This window comes from Xyrauchen texanus, chromosome 1 (assembly GCF_025860055.1).
Source record: "Xyrauchen texanus isolate HMW12.3.18 chromosome 1, RBS_HiC_50CHRs, whole genome shotgun sequence".
NCBI lineage: Eukaryota > Metazoa > Chordata > Actinopteri > Cypriniformes > Catostomidae > Xyrauchen > Xyrauchen texanus.
In genome coordinates, this window is record NC_068276.1 from 17,886,910 (window position 1) to 17,911,826 (window position 24,917).

The 24,917-nt window shown below is 40.0% G+C and overlaps 1 protein-coding gene across 1 annotated transcript in view; it reads right to left on the minus strand.

Moving 5' to 3' along the window:
• Positions 1-9,602, minus strand: part of si:ch73-335l21.2 (RING finger domain-containing protein) — a 29,012-nt gene extending 19,410 nt beyond the window's left edge. The window contains exon 1 of the mRNA XM_052126895.1: positions 9,564-9,602. Within this exon, the coding sequence (XP_051982855.1) occupies positions 9,564-9,567 (4 nt within the window). The 5' untranslated portion in view covers positions 9,568-9,602. The remainder of the gene's footprint in view (positions 1-9,563) is intronic.
• Between the last annotated feature and the right edge of the window lie 15,315 nt (positions 9,603-24,917).

Below are 24,917 nucleotides of genomic sequence, written 5' to 3' on the forward strand. Positions count from 1 at the left end.
GTTTATTGCACTGCTTGTCTTCTCTTTATATTTTCAAGCATGTCAGTCTGTGTCCAATTGATTGTGTGTGCTGTGACAAAACCCTCACTTTTAAGCAAGGGCCAAGTCCCATATTTTTAAGTTGTATACATTCAGAGGTTGCTTACTGTGTAAACAAATGAACAATGTTTTTTTTCTTGTTACAACCTATAAAATGAGTGAGGTTGAATAGTGTCCTCAGATTTAAATGCATTCAGGTGGGACTCATCAGTGATTAATATGATGTTGATCATCATAATCAACATTATTAGTGTTTCAGTGTTCACGTATTGGCTTTGAGTAACTGATACCTTTTTTTTTAACTTTAGTTCAGCCCTAATACTTTTTCTGTTTAGGCAGTAATGCAATTTGGTTAGATTGATGTACATTTAAATTATATCGAAAGGGCAATTGTGAGCAGGAGCATCTGCAGCAAAGTCATGAGTCCTCAAAACTATCTGAGGTAAGCACTCAGTTCATTTGTGTGCAACAGTTCCTATAGGAGCCTTCCACTAGAATTGGAATGATTTACTATACTTCTGTTTCCTTATTTCTTTATTTCAGAGTGGCATTGGTTTGTTTGACTCTTTGTGTTGCTGGATGTTTTGCTGGACTGTCAATAGGTAACATTTAGTTCTCTGAAAAGTTTCAGTCTCAATTTACAAACTTCATAACTGGTTTTAAAATGGTCTTGATTGTTTTCTTTGAGTTTAGCATTCCCAAAATTCAGTTCAGTTTTTTTAATTGCATTGTAAATTCAGTCCTTAATACAAGTTTTGCAAATCAACACCCTTTATATTTACTGCTAGTAATTTTTATACATTAATGACAAAATATATAATTGGTTCCCTATAACACCTATGCCTAGGAGCCAACAAGGAAAGAAAAAAGCCACCGAGAGTGGTCAAAATTCATCAGCTGGAAAATATCAAGAGTGTTAATCCACCCAGACAAAATCCAATAAAGGGAACACTTCAAAGAAATTTGGGACAATATAGGAGCCACTATCAGCCACTCAGGATCAACCCAATCCCATTCAGCGAAAGAAATTATGGCTATGTAAAACCAAGCTTTAGCCCCAATGAGACAAGTGGATATTCAGATGTTGTCTACAACCATGTAGACCAATTTCCAAACAATCTCCTGTCCAAGGTCAAGAGTAGGAGTAATCCCCTGAATTTAACCAGCACCAAACATAATAACAAATTAGATTCCAAGAGAATATATGATTTCCAAAGTGTTCAGCAGGAACAAAATATATTTGACATTACAGGGAGTCAAAAGCGCTCCAGTGATATTGATACAGTTTCAGAGCTGGTAAAGAAAGAAGGTCTGGCAAACAGAATTCAAGCTCCAAATGTGAAGAGTTCAGGGCCATTGAAATATCAGCACATTTCAAACTCTAAATCAGAAATGTATCCAGACATTTCACAACCATTTGAACTCAACGAGGCCTTTTTAAATGGAAATATTTCTGTACAGCCAATCATCAGACCAGGGTATGCAGGGGAAAGAATTCCAACTGATGATTATTCTAGAAGTTTAACTGTGAACCAAAATATAAGGAATGAAAGTGATGGAAACATCCTGTTTGGTAATAGAAATTTTCTTCAGAATGGGCAGATTGAGAAAACATCAAGGCAATTCATAACACTAAGCAATTCTCTCACTATTATAAGAGCAATAAATCAAGTGGACACACCTTTGCCACGTGTCTCATCTACTGGGACAAAAGCCATTAAGGATGTAGCTCTTTCCAAGATTTTCATACCTCAGATCCCTGCTCCAACAATTAAAAAGTCAGATTCAAAAATAATCCATAACATCATTCCCTTAAAAAAATCTCAATTAATTTTTCAGCATGATCAAATCGGGCAGTCTGATTTTGAAAGGATTGCCACTCCAAAAGCAAGTCAACCAAGTAGCTTTGAGCCTGGAAATACAAAGCCGGTTATGCCATCCTATGCTTTCAGGGGCTTTCAACTTGGTCCACTGACATCTACACAAACTGGTGGTCATAGCAGTCAGGCTGGGCCCATTGAAACATTTCACAGTCAAAGGAAATATGATCCTTTGGCCATAGATGTGTCCGCCATCAGTCCTCCAGTGGCTAATAGTGCCCACTCTTACAAAGGGGTTTTATCAGCTAAAAATAACGGCATGCAAACGCAGATGTCAACAGTATCTAATTTGCCAAAACAAAGCATGGTCTACAGTGGGCCAGGGATCCAACTTCCAAAGAACTCCTTGGCCCTTTTGGAGCGTGAAACCACTGCAGAGAAACCCAATATTAAACTACCAGTCACAAAAAATCCTTCACTAAGGGAGTCAAGTCAGCATAATTCAATGAAAGTAGCATATCTATTTTCCTCAGGCCAGAGTGCAAAACAAAATTATCCTGTGCCAATTAACACAATGAGGAGTGTCGACAGCAAATCTCCCCTATCTGCTAGCACTAGCCAGTCTGTGTCTGGTACTCCAAGCATATTGAAAATTTCAGGCATGTTAAGTAGCCAAAATCGACCATATTATTTTACCTCTAAAAAGCCATATGCTTTTGAAGGATTTATGTCTTACTCTGCATTGCAGGCCTCTCCACAACAAACAAAAGTGCACACCAGCCAAAAACCTCTCGTAAGCACTTTATCTAATGCTGTCCAATATGCCCCTGCTCGTCCCCATACTGCCCTAAGTGTGCCAAATGAGGAACAGCAGCTCAAAATAGCTCAAAATCACTTGATATCTAACAGCAACAAGTTTTTCCTACCTGAGCAGGGTCAGTCAGAATCTTTTGATAATGGAGCTCAGCATGAAACTGTCTCTTCTTATGAAGTCTCAAGTAGGAGTCAATCTGGTCCTCCAGAACACCATGTTGTAAGAGGTCAAGCTGAAAAAAAGAAAGCTTCTCTGTGGTCTCTCAGTAGCCCAGATGCTTCAGTGGGCATTGGTCAAAATAACAGAGCTGTTTTCCATCAGGACTACCCTAAAATGTTCCATGGCCAGCTGCTCTCAGAAGATTCTAACGCCAAACCTGGGATCTACAGAGATTTCAAGGGATTTCAAATTGACAGAGGTCAGTCAGGGACATCCCAGATGTGGACTACAAATAGATTTGTTTCACCCCAAAGTACTCATGCCCTTGATAGAAGTCCTGCAATTGTGAGAACATCAAATGGAAGATTTGCTGGTCCCAACACCCAAAGCATCTCATCAAATCCTTTACCAAGAATCCCTAGCATCTTTCATAAAATGGGTTTACAGAGTACAGTTTTCAATCATAACAACCAACTTTTCACTGGACACAGGTCATTTAATGGCGAGTCCCACCGTTTAAGACCTGACAAATTCAACAATTTTAAGAATAACCCTAAATCAGACATTGTTTCTCCAATTCATAGGCCTGCTCTTACTACTAAATTGACTGGATTTCCTGAAACATTGAGTGCTGTTGTACAACCACTTCATAGTCATGTACAGCAGAACTTTAATACAAATGAAAGTCAAAATCATGAGGACAGAAACTCAGCTGGAGTAACACATGCAAATACTAGTGAGAAGTACAGTACCATGACATTAACACCAACAAGTAGTGCTGTGATTGGTAAACGGGTTGAAGTCAATCAAGAGCAAATGAGATCTGGAGGAAATTTAAAAAAACTGAATATGAACTTCCCAACTTATCAGTCAGTGATTTATAGATCTGCTGGCAGTCATCGTAATAAATCTAATAGCTCTGTAAAGTCCACCTATCTGCCAACCTTACACAGATCTGCCATCAAATCTGATGGTATGGCAAAAATATTCTCAAGAAATGTAATGACTCAAATCTCTGTGAGCAAAAATGCTTCCAAAATGGACATTGACCTCAGTGCTGTTGGTGTGTCCCAGGCATTCAGACCCACAAGCAGCTTTGTAGTTGGAAAGTATCTTAATACATTTGATAACTCCACTTCAACCACATCAAACCTCAGTGCATCTCCACGAAAAACAGGCCTACACAATTTGACACCAGTTATATTTTCAGATATAGCAAGTAGTGCCTCCTTCAATAAGTTAAAACCACGCTCTTTGGACACCATGCCAAAGAAAGAGTTGGGTCAAAGAAGTGTTCAAAACTTCACCAACTCAACACAAAAGATTGAGGAAAGCTTTACAGTACTTCCCTTTGCCACAAAAACAGACAACTCCACTACAACCTTAGCGTTACAAAACATCAAAGAACAAATGGTTCGAAATACAACAGGCTTACATTTTCCTGAGCTCATACCAACAGACGCCACAGACTTAACCACAGACTCCCCACCCTCATTCAGCGAAGCCAGTACACAACCAGCTGTCCTTTCCTCTGAGCCAGAGCTGGATCCTTGGGATCATACCACACCTGCAACACAAGGCACTGTTCCATTTTATGAGGAAATCTTGAAACCCTCCACCGTGATGGTTACAATGACCTCAGATTTAGATCTCACAATGACAAGCTGAATACTTCAGACCAATGTGAGATGTTTCTCTCCTCTGTAGATTGATGGTGTAAAATCTGTCAAAATACCGGTCAATAAACTTGGGAATTTTGAAATTTCATACTCTCTTTATTTCCCTTTGTAGACACATTATTGAGAAATAATGTGACCGATAATAACCATTTTCTTCTCAAGCAAGGGTAGTTTCATCCTGACATCATTACTTGCTCTCTTGTTGATCTAAACCTGTATGACTTGTGTGGAACACAAAATGACATTTTGCCTATTATCTCCTCCTGTGCTCCAAGAGAATTCCCAGTTATGAACAGCATGAGGCTGTGTTATTAATGGCAGAATGTTTATTTTTGAATTAACTATCCCTTAAGATTAAAATGCACAGGGCTGTTAATCAGAAGGTCGTTGGTTCGAACCCCACGGCCACCACCATTGTGCCCTTGTGCAAGGCACATAATTCCAGGTTGTTCTGGGGGGATTGTCCCTGTAATAATTGCACTGTAAGTCACTTTTGATAAAAGCATCAGCCAAATGCATAAAAATGAAAATGTAATTTAGCAGGAGCTCAAGTTTGACTTTGAAAATAATTTGAGAGGCATTAGAAAGAAAAAAACCTAATTTTATGTGTACATATCACATAAAATTTGTTGAAATGTGGGTTGGGGCTCGTACAAGCATGCATACAGACTCATTCCTTCTCCATCTATATAAAGTAATGTGCAAAAGTTTAAGGCAGCTGTGAAAAAAGTTGTATAGGGAGAATGTATTTTTCTTATGTAATTAATAATTTTTCACAGTTAATTTATCAATGAACTTCATACAAAGTGCAGTAAACATAAATATAAAATATATATTTAGTGTGACCACCAATTGCATTTAAAACAGCACAAATTCTCCTAGGTACACTTGTGTGCAGTTTTAACGCTTGTGTACCCTTTGTTACGGGTGCATTCTTGTCGACGTTGTGTTGAAGAAGCGACACTAGGGGTCTCTCTTGAGTGCCAAATATACCTCTGATCTATGAAAAAAGGACAGAATTTGCATGTCCCGCCCCCGGACATACGGGTATAAAGGCAGGGAAATGCGTCTGTTTCAATCAGATATTTTCTTCGGACACAACCTTCGGCTATGCAGTGAGCTGCGAGTCACACACCTGTTCCTCTACCTCTGAGCGATTACTGCTGTTGGATCTATGGCGCACTTCAGTGGCTTTCTCCTTCTCTCCACGGCAGTGCAGTTTGCCACTGGGCGCTTCGACAGCGCAATACTAAAAGAGTTGTATAAAAGAATAATTCTCTCTAAAAGAGCAATACACAGAGGCGTTGAACGTTTTTCAGGACGCGTCTTTGTAAAGATGTCTTTCCGCCCCTGTGTAGTTCCTGGATGCGGTAGAGTGCTCTCTGCTTCAGGCGGCCACAAGCGCTGTCTCGTGTGTCTGGGCTGCGATCACAAAGAGTCAGCGTTTGTGGATGGTTCATGTTCTCATTGCAAGAACATGACCATGGTAACATTGCAGTTGCGGCTTTCCTTCAACCGAAGGAACGCCACTCCAGACGGCCCCAGCATTGCTCCTTCTTCTCACGGGATTTAGGACAACGCGGCTGGCAATGGAGGTAATCCGGGGATGGCAGCGGGCGCGGTTTCGCCAGGTATGTCCACGCGAACCTCCCGCCCCCCTGGCACGCTCGCTGATTTCCGTCTGGGCTCGAGGCAACAGCGGCTCGCCTCACAGCCAGCCTGCTTATCCTCTTGAGCCCCCCGAGCTGGATGAGCTCGCCGCTGCATTGGAGAGCGGATCGGCATCTGACACGGAGCACTTGTCTGGGCTGCTGCCTTCGGGCCAGCACGCCCAGGCTGAGGCCGATGCCCAGATGTCCGACATGCTTGCCCGGGCAACCCTCCATCCTCCCCACAGATGATTGGTTCCTGGGGTCTGCGCGCCGCTCACAGCCATCCCCCGGTCCCTTTTTTCCCGGAGGTGCATGATGAGCTGACGACTGCATGGAGAGCAACCCTCTCTGCTCATCACAAAGCCCCTCGCTCATCCACAACCCTCGACCGCGGAGCGGCCCACGGGTACACAGCGATTCCCAAGGTGGATAGGGCAGTTGCGATCCACCTAGGCCCCAAGAACGCCGCCACCTGACTGGTGCGCCCTGTGCTCCCCTCCAAGGCCTGTAGGACGATGCAATCATTGACCGCCAAAGTCTACAGCGCCACCGGACAGGCCGCTTCCGCCCTGTATGCCATGGCCCTCCAGCAAGTCCACCAGGCCAAGGCACTTAAAGATCTGCACGAGGGTTCTTGATCCCGACATGCTGCAAGAACTGCGCTTAGCAACCGACCTCACCCTCAGGGCCATGAAGGCCACAGCGCAGTCACTCGGGCAGGCGATGGCCACACCTGTGGTTCAGGAACGTCATCTGTGGCTGAACTTGTCTCCCAGTTCGGCCTCTTCGGCAACACCGTCGAGGACTTCGCCCAGCAGTTCTCCGTGGTGAAAAAGCAGATGGAGGCCATTTCACACATCCTGCCCAGCCGCAACCCTGCTGCCACGGGCCAAGCCCCGTCTTTTCTTAGCACCAGAGCCTAGGGATGCACTTTCGCCTCCCGACACCGTACTACATGCTCCACACCGCTGCAAAGCCCCGCCGGGTACGTCAGAAATAATCGTCCCTTTAGTGCCCCTAGCACGGAGCTTGGATGCGTGGCTTCACTTCCCAACCCGTCTGGCTGGCTGGCCAGGACCATCCGACTCGGTTACGCAATTCAGTTTGCCAGGCCCCCACCCCCCTTCACAGGCGTCTGCTTTTCCGCAGTACACGGCCAACATGCCAAGTCCCTGCGTGCAGAAATCACAACACCTTTGCTCAAAGGCGCGATAGAGCCTGTCCCTCCAACCGAGATGAACGGTCTCTACAGCCCTTACTTCATCGTAACCAAGAAAGGCGATGGCTTACGACCGATCTTGGACTTGTGAGTTTTCAACTGGACCTTACATAAACTTCTGTTCAAAATGCTCAGCAGAAACATATTTTAACTTGCGTCCGGCATCTAGATTGGTTCACAGCGGTAGACCTGAAGGACGCATACTTCCACATCTCAATACTGCCTCAACATCGAGTACGGTTTGCGTTCGACGGCCAGGTGGATCAGTACAAGGTCCTCCCCTTCAGCATGTCCCTGTCCCCTTGCGTCTTTACGAAGGTCGCAGAGGCAGCCCTTGCCCCGTTCCGAGAAGCCGGCATTCGCATACTAAACTACCTCGACGACTGGCTCATCCTGGCCCACTCCCGAGAGTTACTGTGCGCCCACAGGGACCAGGTGCTCAGGCACCTCAGCCGTTTAGGGCTTCAGGTCAACTGGGAAAAGAGAAAGCTCCCCCGGTTCAGAGCATCTCTTTTCTCGGCATGGAGTTAGACTCAGTCTCAATGTCAGCGCGCCTCACCAACAAGCGTCGCGCAGTCAGTGCTGAAATGCCTCGCCACCTTCAGACCAGGCACAACGGTGCCTTTAAAACTTTTCCAGAAGCTCCTGGGGCATATGGCATCCTCCGCACTGCTGGGGTTGATGCATATCAGTTGATATTGTTGATATTGAGGCCCACTCATTTGCCTGTTTGTAGCAAACATAATTATTTTATTAGATCTTATCGCAAGTTCTGAATTTGGATATATATTTAGACATACTGGTAATCATACCAACAAAAATTTTTTTTTGTTAAAGTTTAGCATTTATTTGGTTTGTGGTGTTTGAATTGAAGTGCCATGATGATTACAAACCATGGTGTTACAAAGAGAAGACTTAGAGTAAAATGTTTGTTACCTTTCATTTATTTCAAACATCCCAAATCAATAATGATCTCTCCCCTTCATTTCTGTGTGTGTTCTGCATTGTGGCATATTTGACAATTTCTATAAAAAAAATGCTATCTTTTATAGTTTCACCTTTTAATTTCTGTGTGTTATTGTGTGTGGGTTGCATTACACATTGTGGATGTGTTATAGTATCAATCCTTCATTTCTGTGTATGTGTTCTGCATTGTGGCTGATTTATTGATTTTTAATTTACAAATATATATATATATATATATATATATATATATATATATATATATATATTATAATGTATTAATGCCACTGAAATGAAGGAAACCATGTTTTTTAAAGGAGTAAAGTTCAAAAGGGGTCATTTTTGACCCCAACGCTATGTAAGGCTTAAGGTACTTGGCTGATATGTTATCCCAAGCATTTTGGAAACTTGCCACAGTTCTATTTAAAATAATGTTACGGGTTCAATACAAGTTAAGCTCAATCGACAGCATTTGTGACCATATTGATTTTCACAAAAATAAAATATATTTCGATTCGCCCCTACTTTTCTTAAAAAAAAAACAATCTGTAAATGTAAAATACTCACTGTTTCAAAAGTATAGACACAACACAAACAATATGTGTGTAAACATGATTTTAGTGTGATAAAATCACTTACTAATCTTTTCTGTGTAAAATTATAGCAAATTGTGCAACTTTGTTGCCGATGTAATGTCAACAAACCCTATGATCATGTATGATTCTAAATGATTTTTGTGGGAATCAACATTATGCCACTAATGCTGTCGATTGATTTTAACATGTACTGAACCCAGAATATTCTAATAAGGATTTAGGATTCATTTCATGTAATCCCAGACTGACTCGGTGACGTTCATATTCGGTTCGGTAGGGGCCATATTATCGGTTGCAGAACTCCTTTTATTGTATTTGCTAAAGGAATGTTTGAACATCTAAAATGTATATTTCCAAATGACACACTAAAGCAGAAGGGAAAAAACAGAGAGCAAGACAACTGTTTCCGACGACTTTTGCACAGTACTGTAAGTTGATAAATATTTTCCCCCTCATCAGTTTATCCCCAGTGCCATGGATCCGGGTTCATTTTGCTGACAAAAGATTTTCCATTCCTTCTGAAACTTTCCAAGCATATGTGCTCTTTCTGAGGACTGCTGTGCCTGTAAAACTATGATTCTGCTTGTGCAGGCAAATGCAGAGTTATGGAAAATTAACTTACCCATTTGTAAGTGTCTTCATTTTGGTACCGAGTTTCCTGCGCCATGTGCTCATAATGAAAGAGAAGTCCTGCTTGCTAGTGGCGAACCAGCAATTCAATGATTGCTAAAAACTGCAGAACTGATGAATAAAAAAATATTATGATATTTTGTAGCACCGACACAGCCTTTTTATTAACAACAATTGACTGAAAATGTGGCAAGTGGCCAGTTCCAAAATATTCTCAAAGTGTGTGTGTCTCAGATGGCCACCAGATGGGGCTGCATGTGCTGTACAAACACACACACACAGAGTTCTTCGAGTTCATTGTGGAGTGTTTTTCACGTGTTCTGTTCTGTTTGAATTAGCACTTGCTACCTGTGTGCAAAAGGTACCTGGAAAAGCATGTGTTTTTTGAACAAGAATAGTAGTGCATGTTCATTTTTCCATTACTTTTTCACTTGTCTAGAATTTATGTACATTTTGTTTATGAATTTCAAATAGCAGGTCTAGCCAATTTGCCAGAGAGTAAAATGGATGCTCAAAAAAAAACAAAAAATTTTGCAGGGATGATTAGAACCTGAATAAACCATTATGCTACAAATGAAATCTGATTGCTACTGGATGAACAAAAAACATTACAATCATTAATAACAGTTAGCGCCTTGTTTCTACAATAGCCTAGTATCAAAGCTGTAACCACCACGTTTGTAAGAATGACCCCAACCATTTCCCATTAGAAAGACCTAAGTAAAAATCCCCTTGCCTAAGTCCCATCCACATTGCCTCAGCATGAGGCTAGGACAAAGAAAGAAGAAAAAAAGAGGGGTTTTCTGTCAAACATGAATGCATATATCATACAACGGATTACCACACTTCCCCCTAAAAATGCTTGGAAAGTGGAACATTCCAATTTCTTAAGAAGTTTGCCATGAACACTGAGAAGAATCTAAAGCTTCATTGTATTTAATACCTGTTAAATGTTTTCTTTAGCATTTGCCTAATGTAATTTGGTTTAACAAGCAATGGTGGACTGAAAAATGTAAAGACCAAAAACAAAAAAAGGGGGGTCCTTGTGTGTGAACATGTTGCATTCTATCGTTTTCTCACCATACCCTCTTCTGTCCCTCCCTCGGTCCCTCCTCTCTCCGGCTGCGGGGGATTTCTGTAGCATGTGTCTGTGGGTTCTCAGGCAGCTCTTGGGGAAAATAAAATATAGAGGCCCCGCAGTGACATGACCCCTCCCCACTCTCTCACCGCTATGCTATTCACACTCTGTACAACTTGAATTTGGGTGCTGCTAGAGTACAGGCAGTACTTTTGTTTGATTGTATACAACTGACTTCTGAATCTTAAACCTCAGCTTGACAAGAGTCCCTCTTCTTCTGTCCTCACTCAGTGGTCCAACAGCACATAAAAATGCTAATATATGCCCACATTTCTGTGGCAAAAGGAGATAGAGAAATACAGAAACTTAAGTCAAAGAAACTATCAGGCGAATAGGGTCACAGAGAAAGCTGTATTTGTTTAGCTACGTATATTACAGCAATCAGGCAACAAGGGTATAATGACAGGGAATTCAAATGCATTAAAACATAATTACCCTCCTTGCCGTGGACAATGAGTACACACAGCAAAACCACTGTTCCCAATCGACCTGCGTCTGGTGAACTTTGGTTGGACCCACCACTCAAATGACTGAGCAATCAATTAGGGTCATGGATTAAACACATTACTGACTGGCTATAACTGTGGAAGAATTAAATCTAATGGTAGGCGGGTGTTGAGAGAAATTTGTATAAAACAATGTAACAGAAAGGATTGGCTTATGATAATAACCAAGACTAGGGCTGAGTTTGGGGTTGCAGACTACCATACGACTACCAATATTACTTTTTCAGCTGTATAAAGACATGGCAGAAATAGTAAGATTACAGTGGCAATATGCCATTCTGAATTGAACTTAGGTCTCTCTCTCACACACACACACGCACACACATGCACATACACTTATTCGCTGGTCTTCCTGCCTTGCTCAGCCAGAAGGGAAGTAATAAAGTAGGAAGACTTCCGGCTGTATGGCTGGGCTGTAAGAGATTAGGTTTCTGAGCTGTAGCTATTAACAGCAATATGAATGTGTATTACATGAAAAGTAAGCAATAGACAACACCTGTGCTTGAACAAAATTAATTTAATTAAAACGAACAAACAAACAATAATGCAGTAAATAAAGTTGTCAGCTGTGTTTTTGAGCATCTGCTAAATTTAATCATTTCTATCAGTTGCATGGGATATTGAGTTTGATGTGGGTGTTTCTTCAACATCAGACAATTTCAGGTTCCAGGGGTTGATTTTTAATAAAACTAACAGATTTCAATATTTAGTTTTTAGTATAGACCTTACAATTTTACCCTTGTCATAGGCCCAGACTTTCAATATTAAACTATGAAAACTGATTCAATAAATACAAATGAATGCATGTGTAGAATTAATAATCAAACAAAGAGGACAATAAACATAAACCATGGGGAAATGTGGGGATATTTCTATCAATTAAAAAAAATGTATATGCAACTCTCCTACCACAGTTGTGCCACCAATTTTTCCCTAATTATCTTTTTTATATATCAAAGTTAGTGTACTTGTTAACCAAGTCAACAAAAGAGTCATTGATGCACATGCTTAAGATCAAATATGAGACAGTAATGTTTTAAGAGCACACAAAAAATTGGTGAATAGGACTATTGAGCAGAATAGTTTTACTGTGTGTCATTTCCAATTAAGCTGTAATTTAAGTGTGGAAATATTTGTAATTGTTTATATGTTTATTAGGATACTTAAAATGTTAGGTTAACATTGAACATTTCATTTCCATCACAGAGTTCTGTTTTGCTCAATAAAGAATTTGAGATGTGGAGGAAATTACACTGTGGTGGGAATTGTCACAACTTTTATTTAGATGACACATATGATATATATCTACTGTGATGCTTGTACTTACAATGTTGGATATTATTAGTAGAAAAAAATTGGAGAAAAATAGAAGAGATGCTCACTTACAGTATCTCAGAATCAGAATGAGCTTTATTGCCAAGTGTGCTCACATACACAAGGTGATAGGAGAAACAAGCAAGCAAGAGCACGCAGAACATAACAGTGAGACACAGAATTTAAAACAAGGCAAGAGTAGACATACAAAAAAATAGGACATATAACATAGCATAGCGTATGAACATGTGCAAGTGGTAATATATGTGCAAGTTAGGGGTATGTACAATTATTGAATTAAATATGAGTGAATTTACATATGTGCATGCCAAGTTTATACATTATTGCACTATGGGAGTCCTGAAGTCCTGATTTAATTGTTCATGTAATAAATGGCCTGAGGGTAAAAACTGTTCTTGTGCTTGGTTGTCCTGGCGCTCAGTGCTCTGTAGCGCTGGCCAGAGGGCAACAGTTCAAAGAGGCAGTAGGCAGGGTGTGTGGGGTCTAGAGAGATTCTACCGGCACGTTCCCACACTCTGGAGATGTACATGTCTTGGAGGGTGGGCAGGGGGCACCAGTAATCCTCTCAGAAGTCCTGACTGTCCATTGTATTTTCCTTCGGTCTGATTTGGTGGCTGAACCGAACCATACAGTTATAGATGTACACAGGACATCTCAATGATGGCCGAGTAGAACTGAGTCAGCAGCTTCAGGTCCTGAGAGATGGTAGAGCCCAGGAACCAGGATGACTGTGGGAAGATTTCTCCTGAAGTCCAATATCATCTCCACTGTTTTGAGTGTGTTCGGCTGAAGGTTGTTGTGACTGCACCAGACAGCCAGCTGTTCAGCCCCCTGTCTGTATGCAGACTCGTCACCGTCGCGGATGAGGCCAATGACCGTGGTGCAATGTTATCACTTCGTGTCAAATGTGTGTTTGTCGTGTCAAAAATTCAAAAGACTTTCCTGTAGCCTTCCAGAGACACAGGCTCTGCGGACCAGGCTGAGAAACTAGATGCTTGTGGATTACAACCAAGTCACAAGTGGAGCACACCCATAGATTTGTTTTTCACCTGTAGATGAGAGTGTCATCACAAAGCTGTCAAAGGGTCGTCTGGTTTTTCCTACATGTCCTAATGATGTGTGCTACAAAATGCTATTACATAGCAAAAGATTACGGCAAGTAAAAGTTTAAAGTTGTTGTTTTTTTGTGTGTGTGTTAGAGCTGTTCTACTTAAGGATCAGGGTTTTATTCACCTTGAGTCTACCTTGAGAAGAGCTGTCCCAGGGCTGTGCTGTGTTCTAAATGATACAAGTACTAAAATAATAGGCCACCTCTAAATAGAGTATATGCCCTTACTTCCAATTCTAGACATACAGCCTTTGACCAATGTAAGCATGTGCACTAAATAAGTTGAAACCAGATCGTCCACATAAGATTTGTGGAGTGACCTTTTCAGATTGTGTATATTGTAGGTATCAGGCCTGAGTGAAAGTCAATTGGTTTCCATTAATAAAGGAATAGTCTCAGATACTGTTACCACACTATCTGTCAACAGAGAGGGAGTGCAAGGGCAGTGTATGGATGTGAGGGCAGATATAAGATCAATATATTAGGGAATATATACAGTGGCCCAACAAAGTATTTGGACACTTAAAGGACTAGTTAACCCAAAAATGTATGACAAAATTGCAATTCATTGCAAGTTAATGGTGGCCAGAACTATTAAACTGCCAAAAGCACATACAGTCAGCATAAATGTAATCCATAAGACTCCAGTGGTTAAATCCATGTCTTCAGAAGCAATATGATAGATGTGGGTGAGAAACAGAACAATTTTATGTATTTTTATATATATATATTTTACTGCATATTTCAGCAATATCCAGTCTATATATCATTTTCAGAATTTTTTGTACAGAGCAACAAAATAGACATAAACATCATCAACATTGGCTTGTCTGCCCTTTTTATAAGCAGCATGAAAACATCACAGGCAAAAAAAATACAAATAATAATAAGCATTGACATTGTTCACAATCCCTGTCAACAGGAACCATACACAGAATGCATTAGTATATCTTTAGTAAAGTTGACAAAATGACAAAACAGCAGCAAAGCCTACAAAACTGTCCTCGCTCAATCTGCCAATTTTGAATGAACTGGTTGCACTATATTCACATGGTCCTCTTAGTGTTAATAAACTGCCAGTAGCGGATCCTGGCATAGGGCGGCAATGCTCTCTGGGGCGGCATGACAGGGTACCTGCCAGGCCGCCCCCGCACAGAGCTCACAAAATTACTATGGAGATAGGTGCCAAAAATAGTGCCACCCTGCCCCCGCACAGCTTGCAAGATCGCAATGGGAGAAAGGTGCCCAACAGGCTACGCAGCCATAAAGGCTCTATATGTTTAGGATTATGGATGTTCATAATGTATTCTTACATTATGAACATAAGATAACCATGATAAACTGTAGGCCTATTGGTAGGCTACACCATGACACAGGATCTTCTTTTTTTTTTTTTTCTTCTCTTTTCTCCCCAATTTGGAATGCCCAAATCCCAATGTGCTCTAAGTCCTTGTGGTGGCGTAGTGACTTGCCTCAATCCAGGTGGCAGAGGACGAATCTCATTTACTTCTGCGTCTGTGACAGTCAATCCACGCATCTTATTATGTGGCTTGTTGAGCACATTACCTCAGATACCTAGCGCCTGTGGAGGCTCACGCTATTCTCTGCAGCATACACTTCACCACATGCCCCACCGAGAGTGAGAACCACATTATAGTGACCACGAGGAGGATACCCCAACGTGACTCTACCCACCCTAGCAACTGGGCCAACTGGAAGCTTATGAAGCCTGACTGGTGTCATTCAGCACGCCCTGGATTCGAACTTGCGACTCCAGGTGTGGTAGTCAGCTTCAATACTCACTGAGCTACCCAGGCCAACACAGGATCTTCTTTAGGGTCTTGCAAAAATTAGCATCAACCATGTGATTGCTGGGCAGATATGACAAAGTCATTGATGACTTTGCATCAGTGAAAACTAGAAGGGGAGTGTTACATTTTAAATTAGGGGTGCCACGTAGGATCTCGCCTAGGGCACCAAGTAAGCCAAAACTACCACTGTAAACTGCATTAGAGAAGGACGGCATTGTTTGCCTTGTGACTTCAACCTCTTAAAGACTTTAAGCTGTTTTGTGGACTAATGAGACAGAAATTGTTTCAATATGACTATTCTGTGTTCTGAATGTATTTTAAACAAGGTCTCCTGAGGACACAGCTTCAGACTTCGGCAATTTAGTGTCTGATTATTGAAATTAACTCTGCAAATTACAGCATAGCTAAGCATGGCATTATTTGAATGAACATTCAAATTCATTCAAGCACCCGGTTATGTTCAACATTTCTTTGCATTGCGGCCTGTTCTGCATTAGTTTATAGCTATTGTGTCAGGGTCCTCACAGAATAAGACTTTCTAATGCAGAAAGACTGATTTTCTGTTAGACCGGCTCAATCTGGATCCAATAAACATTATTTGTTATGTTCTGCACCAAGCAATCATATGACAGACCAGAGCACACTGAACCAGTTAATTTAAGAGGAAGGAACAAATGCACTATACATGTACACTAAGCAAGTACACGTAACATCAAACATTGAAAAGCATTAATATTGAGGCACTCATGCATTCATTATAGTAGCTATTAATCCCTGAGGTCTTTCAGAGGCCGATGAATGGGCAAAATATGTCTTCTTCTTCCTTACATTCCATGAAATTTAATCCCTTTGACCAGCTCACTTGTCATTTCTGTGTTGAAGTATTTCCTACTGAAACAGGAAGTTAGGGTGGGACATATCACTTAAAAAGAAAATAGCCAATAGGCCCTGGTTATTATGATACACAAACCATAATTTGCTACTTGCTAGTTGGTGGCAGGTAGTATTAGGGGGAATCTGATTTAAAGAAAATAATTTGTGTAGTGCAGGATGAGTCATCAATATGTTTTAGCTTTCCCTTAAGGCGAAAGACTTTAAATTGAAATGTGATAAATCTGATAAAAGCTGCTTTTAGGAGTACACTAGCATATAAATCACCTAAAAGCTCACAGACATGGATTAAATGCCACAAAACTCATTTCATGGGCTCTTTAAAAAAAAAAAAAAAATCTTTAATGAACATATTCATCATCACAAAAACAAAAATGATGAAAGCAGATGCCTACATTCAGAATCATGTTTATAACTCTCATGTGTTTATTTACCACTGTTGGCCAGCAATGGGTGTTACTGTGATACAGCGAATGGGGAGGATTTTCAAATATGAACCTTTTAACACAGCCCCATTTGAGACTGTCATTGGTATAGTCCAGTGTAGATCGTGTCAGCTTGCATCGGTGCGTGCCAGTTGAGGTAAGTTACCGCAGGACACCATCACAGAACTGCCCCACCCTTTGAGTAAAAATAGACGCTTAATGTCACTGAGCCAAATGTCTGTTACCGGTGCCTTTCAGGGCGCTACTGTGAAGGTAGCAGAAGGGTGAGGAAGAGATTAAGAGAGACAGGGAGAAATATGAGAGACAGGCACTTTAGCACTAATGCATAGCTGGAACGTATCAAGCTTAGGGAGAAGGGAGGAAAATGGGAGGAGAAAAAAGGGAGGATGAACCAGTCAAAAGATGGGTGATGAATTTAATTAATAAAGCTGGGAGGCAAGGTTAGCTTAACACAATGATGAACACCACGTGAGTTTAATAATTACTTCATCTTCATCATCATAATTATCACCCAAAACAGCACCATCAACACTGTTGACATCTACCAAGAGATGCTGTATATAAATTCTCATACATTAAAACAATGCTGTGAGGTATAGACGTAGTCTTTCAACTGGGTTGTACTGTTTGGTGTCAATTGTTCAGCTGAAAAAAACATTAAAATATGTCTTGCCAAAAATCCAGAGGAAAAAAAACCCTCTCAAAATCATCGGTTGCCATAAGATGTGATCTAGAACATTTAGTTAGTACGACCCATTGAATTGACTGTAAGTCCAGCCCTCACAGCCTTGATTCAATCGCAAAAACAAAATGGTCTAGAGCACTCCCAAAGACCATCTTTACCTTTTGATTTTTACCTTTTTTATCAGTTCTGTTTTACATAACGTAACAGAAAGAAAACCTTTTATCCTCAAGCACGTCAGTCAGTGCCTGAAAGAAATGAACGTCTATATTCAAAAAGCAACAATCAAAAACAAGAGGCACTTTTTTTGTGTGTATACTGTACATAATACGTTCAACATTTTGAATCATCCAATGATTAAATCCTTTTTTGAACGTAAGACACAAACTGTTCAAGTTAGTGTTGAAGATCAAGGGTTATTGTTATTGGCTCCGGGTTGGCAGTCAGTCTTCGTCCTCCTCTGTGATTGCATATTGTGCTCGTCTGTAGACAGTCTGGACAGCAAAGGCAGCTGTTGCTTTTCTCTTTTGGCACATATTTTCCCACTGGTTGCAGCAACAAATCTTTTCAGTATAGATTTTCAAAAGTGCTTGCAAGGATTTTTTGGGCTTTGTCCGCACACACCTCTCTCTGTTCTGTTCCGGCAGGCACATTCAGGTGCACAAGAGAGCTCCAGCATTCCCAGAATTTCACTGTAGCAGGAACACGCGTCAACATTCTGAAAAGGACAGAAATTACATAAACATTGAACTCCAAATCACATTCTTGAATGCATTTCAACCTTTGTCAAGCAAACCGTTTTCTTAGATAATGCAATAAAAGTAAAAGTAATGCATTAAGAGCTGTTTTATCATTACATTTAAAGTCTCAGAATAGGGTAAATTCAACTTCTGGCCTAGAGATCTTGTTACCCCATAAACAGTTCATCTGCCCTGATGCAAAAATCAATACAAATGTTCTTCAGCAGCTGTTCTCATCAGAATAACTATTTGTAATTACATTTTAAAAGGGGTCAGATGCCCATAATGTTTAATGAGAATGATAAGCCATGATATGTTACTATAAACCCATATTACTGTGAATAATACGTAATTGTGTTTATGAGAGGTGTATAGTATATTTGAGGTCACACATGGGTAAAATCACATAGATGCATAAAGCATGCTTACGTCAAATGTGTGTGTGCAAGTCATCCAATCAATCTAAAGTGCGTCAGCAGGTGGTCTGCAATAAATAAAACCATCACCACGCACCCTAAAGAGTGTGGACACTGAATATTACATTGATTGTCATTATTTATAGAACAAATGGCCTAATCTCAACCGCTCCAGTCTTCCCCTTGCTCTGACTAACATCCTGTCATTTTCAAACATTACAAGCTATTTATGGAAATAATAAAAGTAATTTCAATAAATGTAAACAGAAGAGACAGCAACTCATTTAGAGAGTGCTTTCGACATTTGATGGGTCCAATCTACAGCCTTTATGTGGGCACACACTACTAAACCTAAATATACCATGCTATGCTGTGCCACGTCCACACTAATTGCCATGAAGAACCAAAATAAGCAAACTCCAGCTATGATCTCTAAACTACTAAACCACGTATTCAATGGCGGCTTGAAATATAGGCTACATCTGGCACATACAGTATAGGCTCCAAATGCAAAGATTTAGCATGTTTACCATATTGTGTATTTTAGCACAGCTGGAACACTGTATTGACTAATCAGCATCAAGGACCGGAACTATTCATTTTATACAAGTACTACGTGTGCTGTTTATCAACCATTTGCCATTTCCATCTCCATTATAACTGGAAGCAAAATCTCAATCAAACCCAACATCTGAAGAATGATTTAAAAAAGTATTTGCTTTTTCCATATTAATTTGTTATTAACGTACACAAAAAATTACATGTTGTTACATTTGATGATCTGAAAATTGACCAATGTTCCTTTTGCTTGTTACCCACAATTGTCTTGTCTGGGCTCTAATTGTGAAACGGTTACTCTCTCTTCTGTTTCTCTCTGCACAGCACTATATTTAGTCCCCCAGAACAAGTCGTTCCATCAAGAACACAGAGACAGAGAGACTCACCATGGGTGTCAATTAGCTCACTATGTCGTGAATCAGAATATCGTGAACACAAATTCGGGCACTGGTAAGGGTACTGAACATTGAAACACTTATGACTCAATCACCTGCGACATGTTAATGAGCTCACACATAGAAGCACATCTGTTATTAATCAGCACCATACCTGTTTAAATGACACTATTGTTCAATTTCCTTGAAGATATTCAAACCTACAGTGTTATTATAACAGATAAATGGCATAAATAAATAAATACAAATATATTGGAGTGCATTTTAAACCTTTTTACAACGCAAACATTTAAAAGATTTTTTCACTTTTCTCTTTTGAGGAGAAAATAAGGCTTGGACTTCATGGTTTTACACTTAAGAGGACATGACGACATTTCCGGTAAGGGTACATAGTAAGCAATGATGCTCCCTGGTTTTTACGGAGCATTGTGGGATTTTTTTAGGGAGTGAACTGAAACGTTGTGTACTAGAACAATTTTGCGAATGAGACAGCACTGCAAAAGTTCTGACTGCTTGATCAGTGCCCTGACTACTGAACTAGGGAACTGATTGAGACGCACCCTCAAATAATAATTAGAGAGTAGAGAGAGAGAGTGCGGAAGAAAGAGATCAGAGTAGCATCGATGCACAAACATTTAGGAACACACATCACTTGCCCCTTCCAAAGCAAAACTGTGTAAAAAAAAAAAACGTGCTGGGATAGACAAAAAAAACAACACTTTGATTTACGTTGAGATAGCACTTATCAATAGAGGTAGACAGATATATCTTTTTTACCGATTAATTTGTGCCGATATTTGTTTTTTGGAACTTTTGTTATCTGCAAAATTCAATGGAGATTTTCGGATAGTTTTTCACAATTTAGTCTTTTCAAAATAAGAGTCCCTGGTGTGTCTCAGGCTTGTTTATACATAAAAGTCCTGCGTTATGCACCAAATAATCATTTTATTTCTGTAAATTCTGTACAATAAACTGTATCTGGGATTTTATTCATTTAGTACAAATTGCCTGTGTCTGTGACATTTTTAAATGTCAGAGTTTTAAAAACTCAGCCGATGAATTGGTTATCAGCCTTTCCCACCACCTTAGTTATCGGTTTCAGCTAAATCAAATATCGGTAGACCTCTACTTATCACTTCAATTGATGAGACATATGTTTTTTGGCATACCAAATTTTATATGTACATTTTTCCCAATTTAACATGGTCCATTTTTATTTTCCCCCATAATTTCTATATTTCTTTATTTACTTATATTACACATATATTGTAAATGTTAAAGATGCACATTTTATGTTTTCCTCATTAAAAAGTTTTACCCTAAAGAAAGAAAAGAGTTTATGAAAAATATGTTTAAAATCGTTCCAGTCATATCAGTAGCCTTATAAAAGCTGTAGAATTTTACATGGAGCTGGGTGCATGACCATCCGAATACCACTAATTTTATGTCTTTATCCTCCATATTATTGGACACTTTCTTGGCTGATTGAAAATAGTGGATTTCCACAGTGGTATCTGTAACTGAAAACATTTGCTTTTACAAGATGCTTCATCCACGTGGTCAGGTGTCAATGTAAGTCCAAGACTTCCTTGCCATATCGGACAGTGCAACTTAAACCACTGGTTTATGAGTCCTTTAACATGACAATGCAGCTTTACTGACTCTGACTGTGACCGTAGCATGTATCAAAACACAAACTCAAGTGCTTAAAATAATTATTGGACAAACTAATGTTGAAAACAGTAGATCGGACATGAAAGCTGCATTGCTGCAGGTAGAAGCCATTTTCCTGCACTAAGAGCTATAATGAGATCTATCCATCCCTCCCATTTCATCACATATCCTTCCATCTGTACACTGATCAATTTTACAATGCCTCTGGGACCACTCTGTCCCATCTCTCCCTCTCTCTCTCTTTCTCCCTCTCTCTCTGTCTGCTACGTGACATGTTTTATGTTTTATCTGTCTGTCTGGGTCGGCACACATTAGCTCAGTGAGAGTGTGAGTACGGTAAGGGAGTGAGAGGATGTCTGTCGACCGTGCGTGTGAGTGCGAGTGAGCGCGCAAGATAGGAAGAAATGCTGACATTTTTCAATTCCCTAAATCGCATACTGGCATGCAGTATGTAATGCCTCCTGTGTATGAAAGAATGTATGAACAGCTATGTGTGTATCTGAGTGCCTTTGTGTAAGACCCAGACAGAGAGAGAGAACATATGACATACTGAAAATTCCACCGCTGACAGTATGTCGGTGACGTTAATTTTTATCTTTTGAGATGGTCAATCACTGATTAGCTTCACATCAAACTTTAAGAGTGACATAACGATGTGTTTATCCATAAGTGTGTACTTGAGCATATATATGTGTGTGTGTGTCATACAATCGGGACTTGCAACATTGACATGAAACAACAGCTGTGAAAAGCGCAATACACACAGACACACAAATACACACACACTCTCGCTCTTTGAGAATACCCTCAGGAAAGGCACATGGCTGTATTCCATCACACTGCAAATACTTAAAGAAAGAACGAGAGAGATCAAGTAAATGAGTAACATAATGACTTGAAGAAAGTGAGAAGAGTGAAAGTACCATGAAACATGAGGAAGCTATGAGAAAATTGTGTGGCTTGTTGAGGAGAGGTGTGCTATTACTATTATAATGGACCTGAGCCATATCTAGTGGCCAGAATATCTTAGAGGCTCAGAGGTGTGAGCTCTATTGACCAGTGGGCATCCACCTAGCAATCGCACAAATGTTTTGCACAGGCAAGCAGCGCTCTCATTTTCTTTTCTTAAGCTGATAAAGTACAAATGTGAGTGGGGGTGCAATGAAAATTGTAAAATGTAAATCAGTGTGCTTGTGTAAACACTTGCTTTAATTTGGGATGCCCTAGTGAATGAAGGAATGAAGCAGACACACTTTATTAGAGCAAAGGACAGTGGGTAAAAACCCAACAATGAACACACACACACACACACTTTGCCGACTCATCTGTAACCTCTCGTTATTCAAGATCAACCACTTTTTGGCTTTGCTAAAACATGCAGCATAAATCGTTCTCTGAATGTCTCTTTCTCCCTTTAGCCATCTCAAACTCCAGGCACCATATCATTAAAATACCTTAAATATCTCCAAGCAGCCCTCAAAACTTAAACTACAAACTGTAAATCACATACATGTCATACAGTATACATTAGCATGTTCAATATCTTGTGAAGTAACAGCACTGAGATCTCAGTCTTTCTCACTTCTGCATCCTTGACCGGGACATTTAACCCCAGGCCGATTACATGACCACCTATGTTGGCTTATTAAGCACAACTAGTATAAGAACGTGCATGAAAACGCACTCACAATAAACAGTGTTGTTTATTCGGGCCAATAACCATCCACTTACAGAGAAGAGATCGTATGACCAACATCATCACATGGGAACGCTACATGTTGCTGCCGATTTTTCAGGTACCCTGACACTGACCCTGTCGAGTTACTGACACCTCCCACCAGACATCTTGCATTAATTCAAATGTGTTTACCTTTTTCTGTGCTGCAAAGACAGGTGTTTTGGTCCCATGGAAACACGGAAGTAATCGCATTTACATTATCAATGATGAGTGCAATTTGCATTAGGTTTAGGTTGGGGTTAAGGCCAGGTATACTTTGTTTTTCTGCATTGCGGTTTGTGTGTTTGACACATGCCCACTACAGCTGATTTTTTATACTCTTTTAGTACAGTCAATGGCCAGTTCATGCGCCAACATGGCATACGGATTGTGCTGATGACGAAATTTGCATTACGCATACTGTGCATGGAGCGATAAGCAATGCGGACAACCGAAGTATACTCAGGCCTTTATATTGTGGGTTTAATAAAATATGAATTCCTGTTGAATGTATTAAATCATTTACATATAAAACAATTAGCTTTATAACGACATTTAAATGTCGCCTGATCAAACAACTAATAATTAAAAGAGTTTATTCATCTTATTTTTTTATAACTTTCTTTTGCCGACACTCTAAAAGACAACTAAAATACTTTTTACCAATACGTTCAACAACACTTCCAGCTTTGGCTACTGGGGCAGTGGTTTGAATTTCAGTGAGCACAGATGGATTTCAGCTAATTCTTGTCTGACTGATGTGTAAAATTACTAGGGATGCACCGAAATGAAAATTCTGGGCGAAACGAAACCGAAAATCCAGGATGCACTTGGCCGAAAACCGAAACCGAAATTTTACCTATTTAAAAAAAACATTTTTTTGTGTATAATTGTATTAATTTGATACTTTTTCATTAATTTCATGAATTTAATTAATCTGAATTGAAAAACTACAAAACAATAAAATAAATCACACTTTTATTGAAAGTAGCACAACAAAATTGGACAAAAAATATATTAAAACTATATTAAATATTATTCTTCTTTCAGTTCTGTAAAAATCTAATTTTACAGATTTTATTAACAATTATCCAAATAATGTAAAGTTTTAGAAAACTATTATATGCACAACAACAGTCAAGTAATGAACTTAGCTAACATCTTTCAAAAAGTTTAAATATGCAACAGTAATTTTAATTAAAACAACAGGCAGAACACAGAATGGCAGAGGGCCTCTATTCCACTGATCTATATAACTATAATATATAATTATATATATAGATCAGTGCTCTATTCTGTTTATGTAAACGTATGTATACTTTAAGTGAAAATGATTGTGCAAAACAGCAGTAATTGAACTAAATCCAACCTCAACTGTAAACGACAGATGTATCCTCAAGTGAAGAACAAGTGTAATGTAATTGCTATACACATCATATTGGACCGCTTTCTATTTAAGTACAAGTGACCGGTTTCTCTTCAAGAACAAAAGTTGCTAAACGTTCTGACAGTCTCTCCTGTCAGAAAGCTCATCAAGAACATGAGATGCTGCACTGAACAGTTTCTCACTCTCTGTGCTGGTGCTTGGGCAGATAAATACCTGTGCGCAATCCGTGCAAGCAAAGGAAAGCGGTGTTTGTTTATGCGCCCGTAGTCAAGGGGATTGTCGCTTCTGGAGTAGTTCAGATAAATACGTCTCAAGTTGTGGTGTAGCTGCGCTAGTTGTGACATTTTCCTGTAGAATCTCTTGCTGTACTCTGTATATATATATCTTGAAAGGTCTGCTGAATAAACACTGCAGATCGCAAATTTGATGTCCTTATCAGAAACTTTGAAGAATTTCCACACCGCTGACATGATCGGCCTTTGTTTGGTAGCGCCGTTGTGGAATTATCTAACAGCTGTGATAAGGGCTACATCGATCCAGAG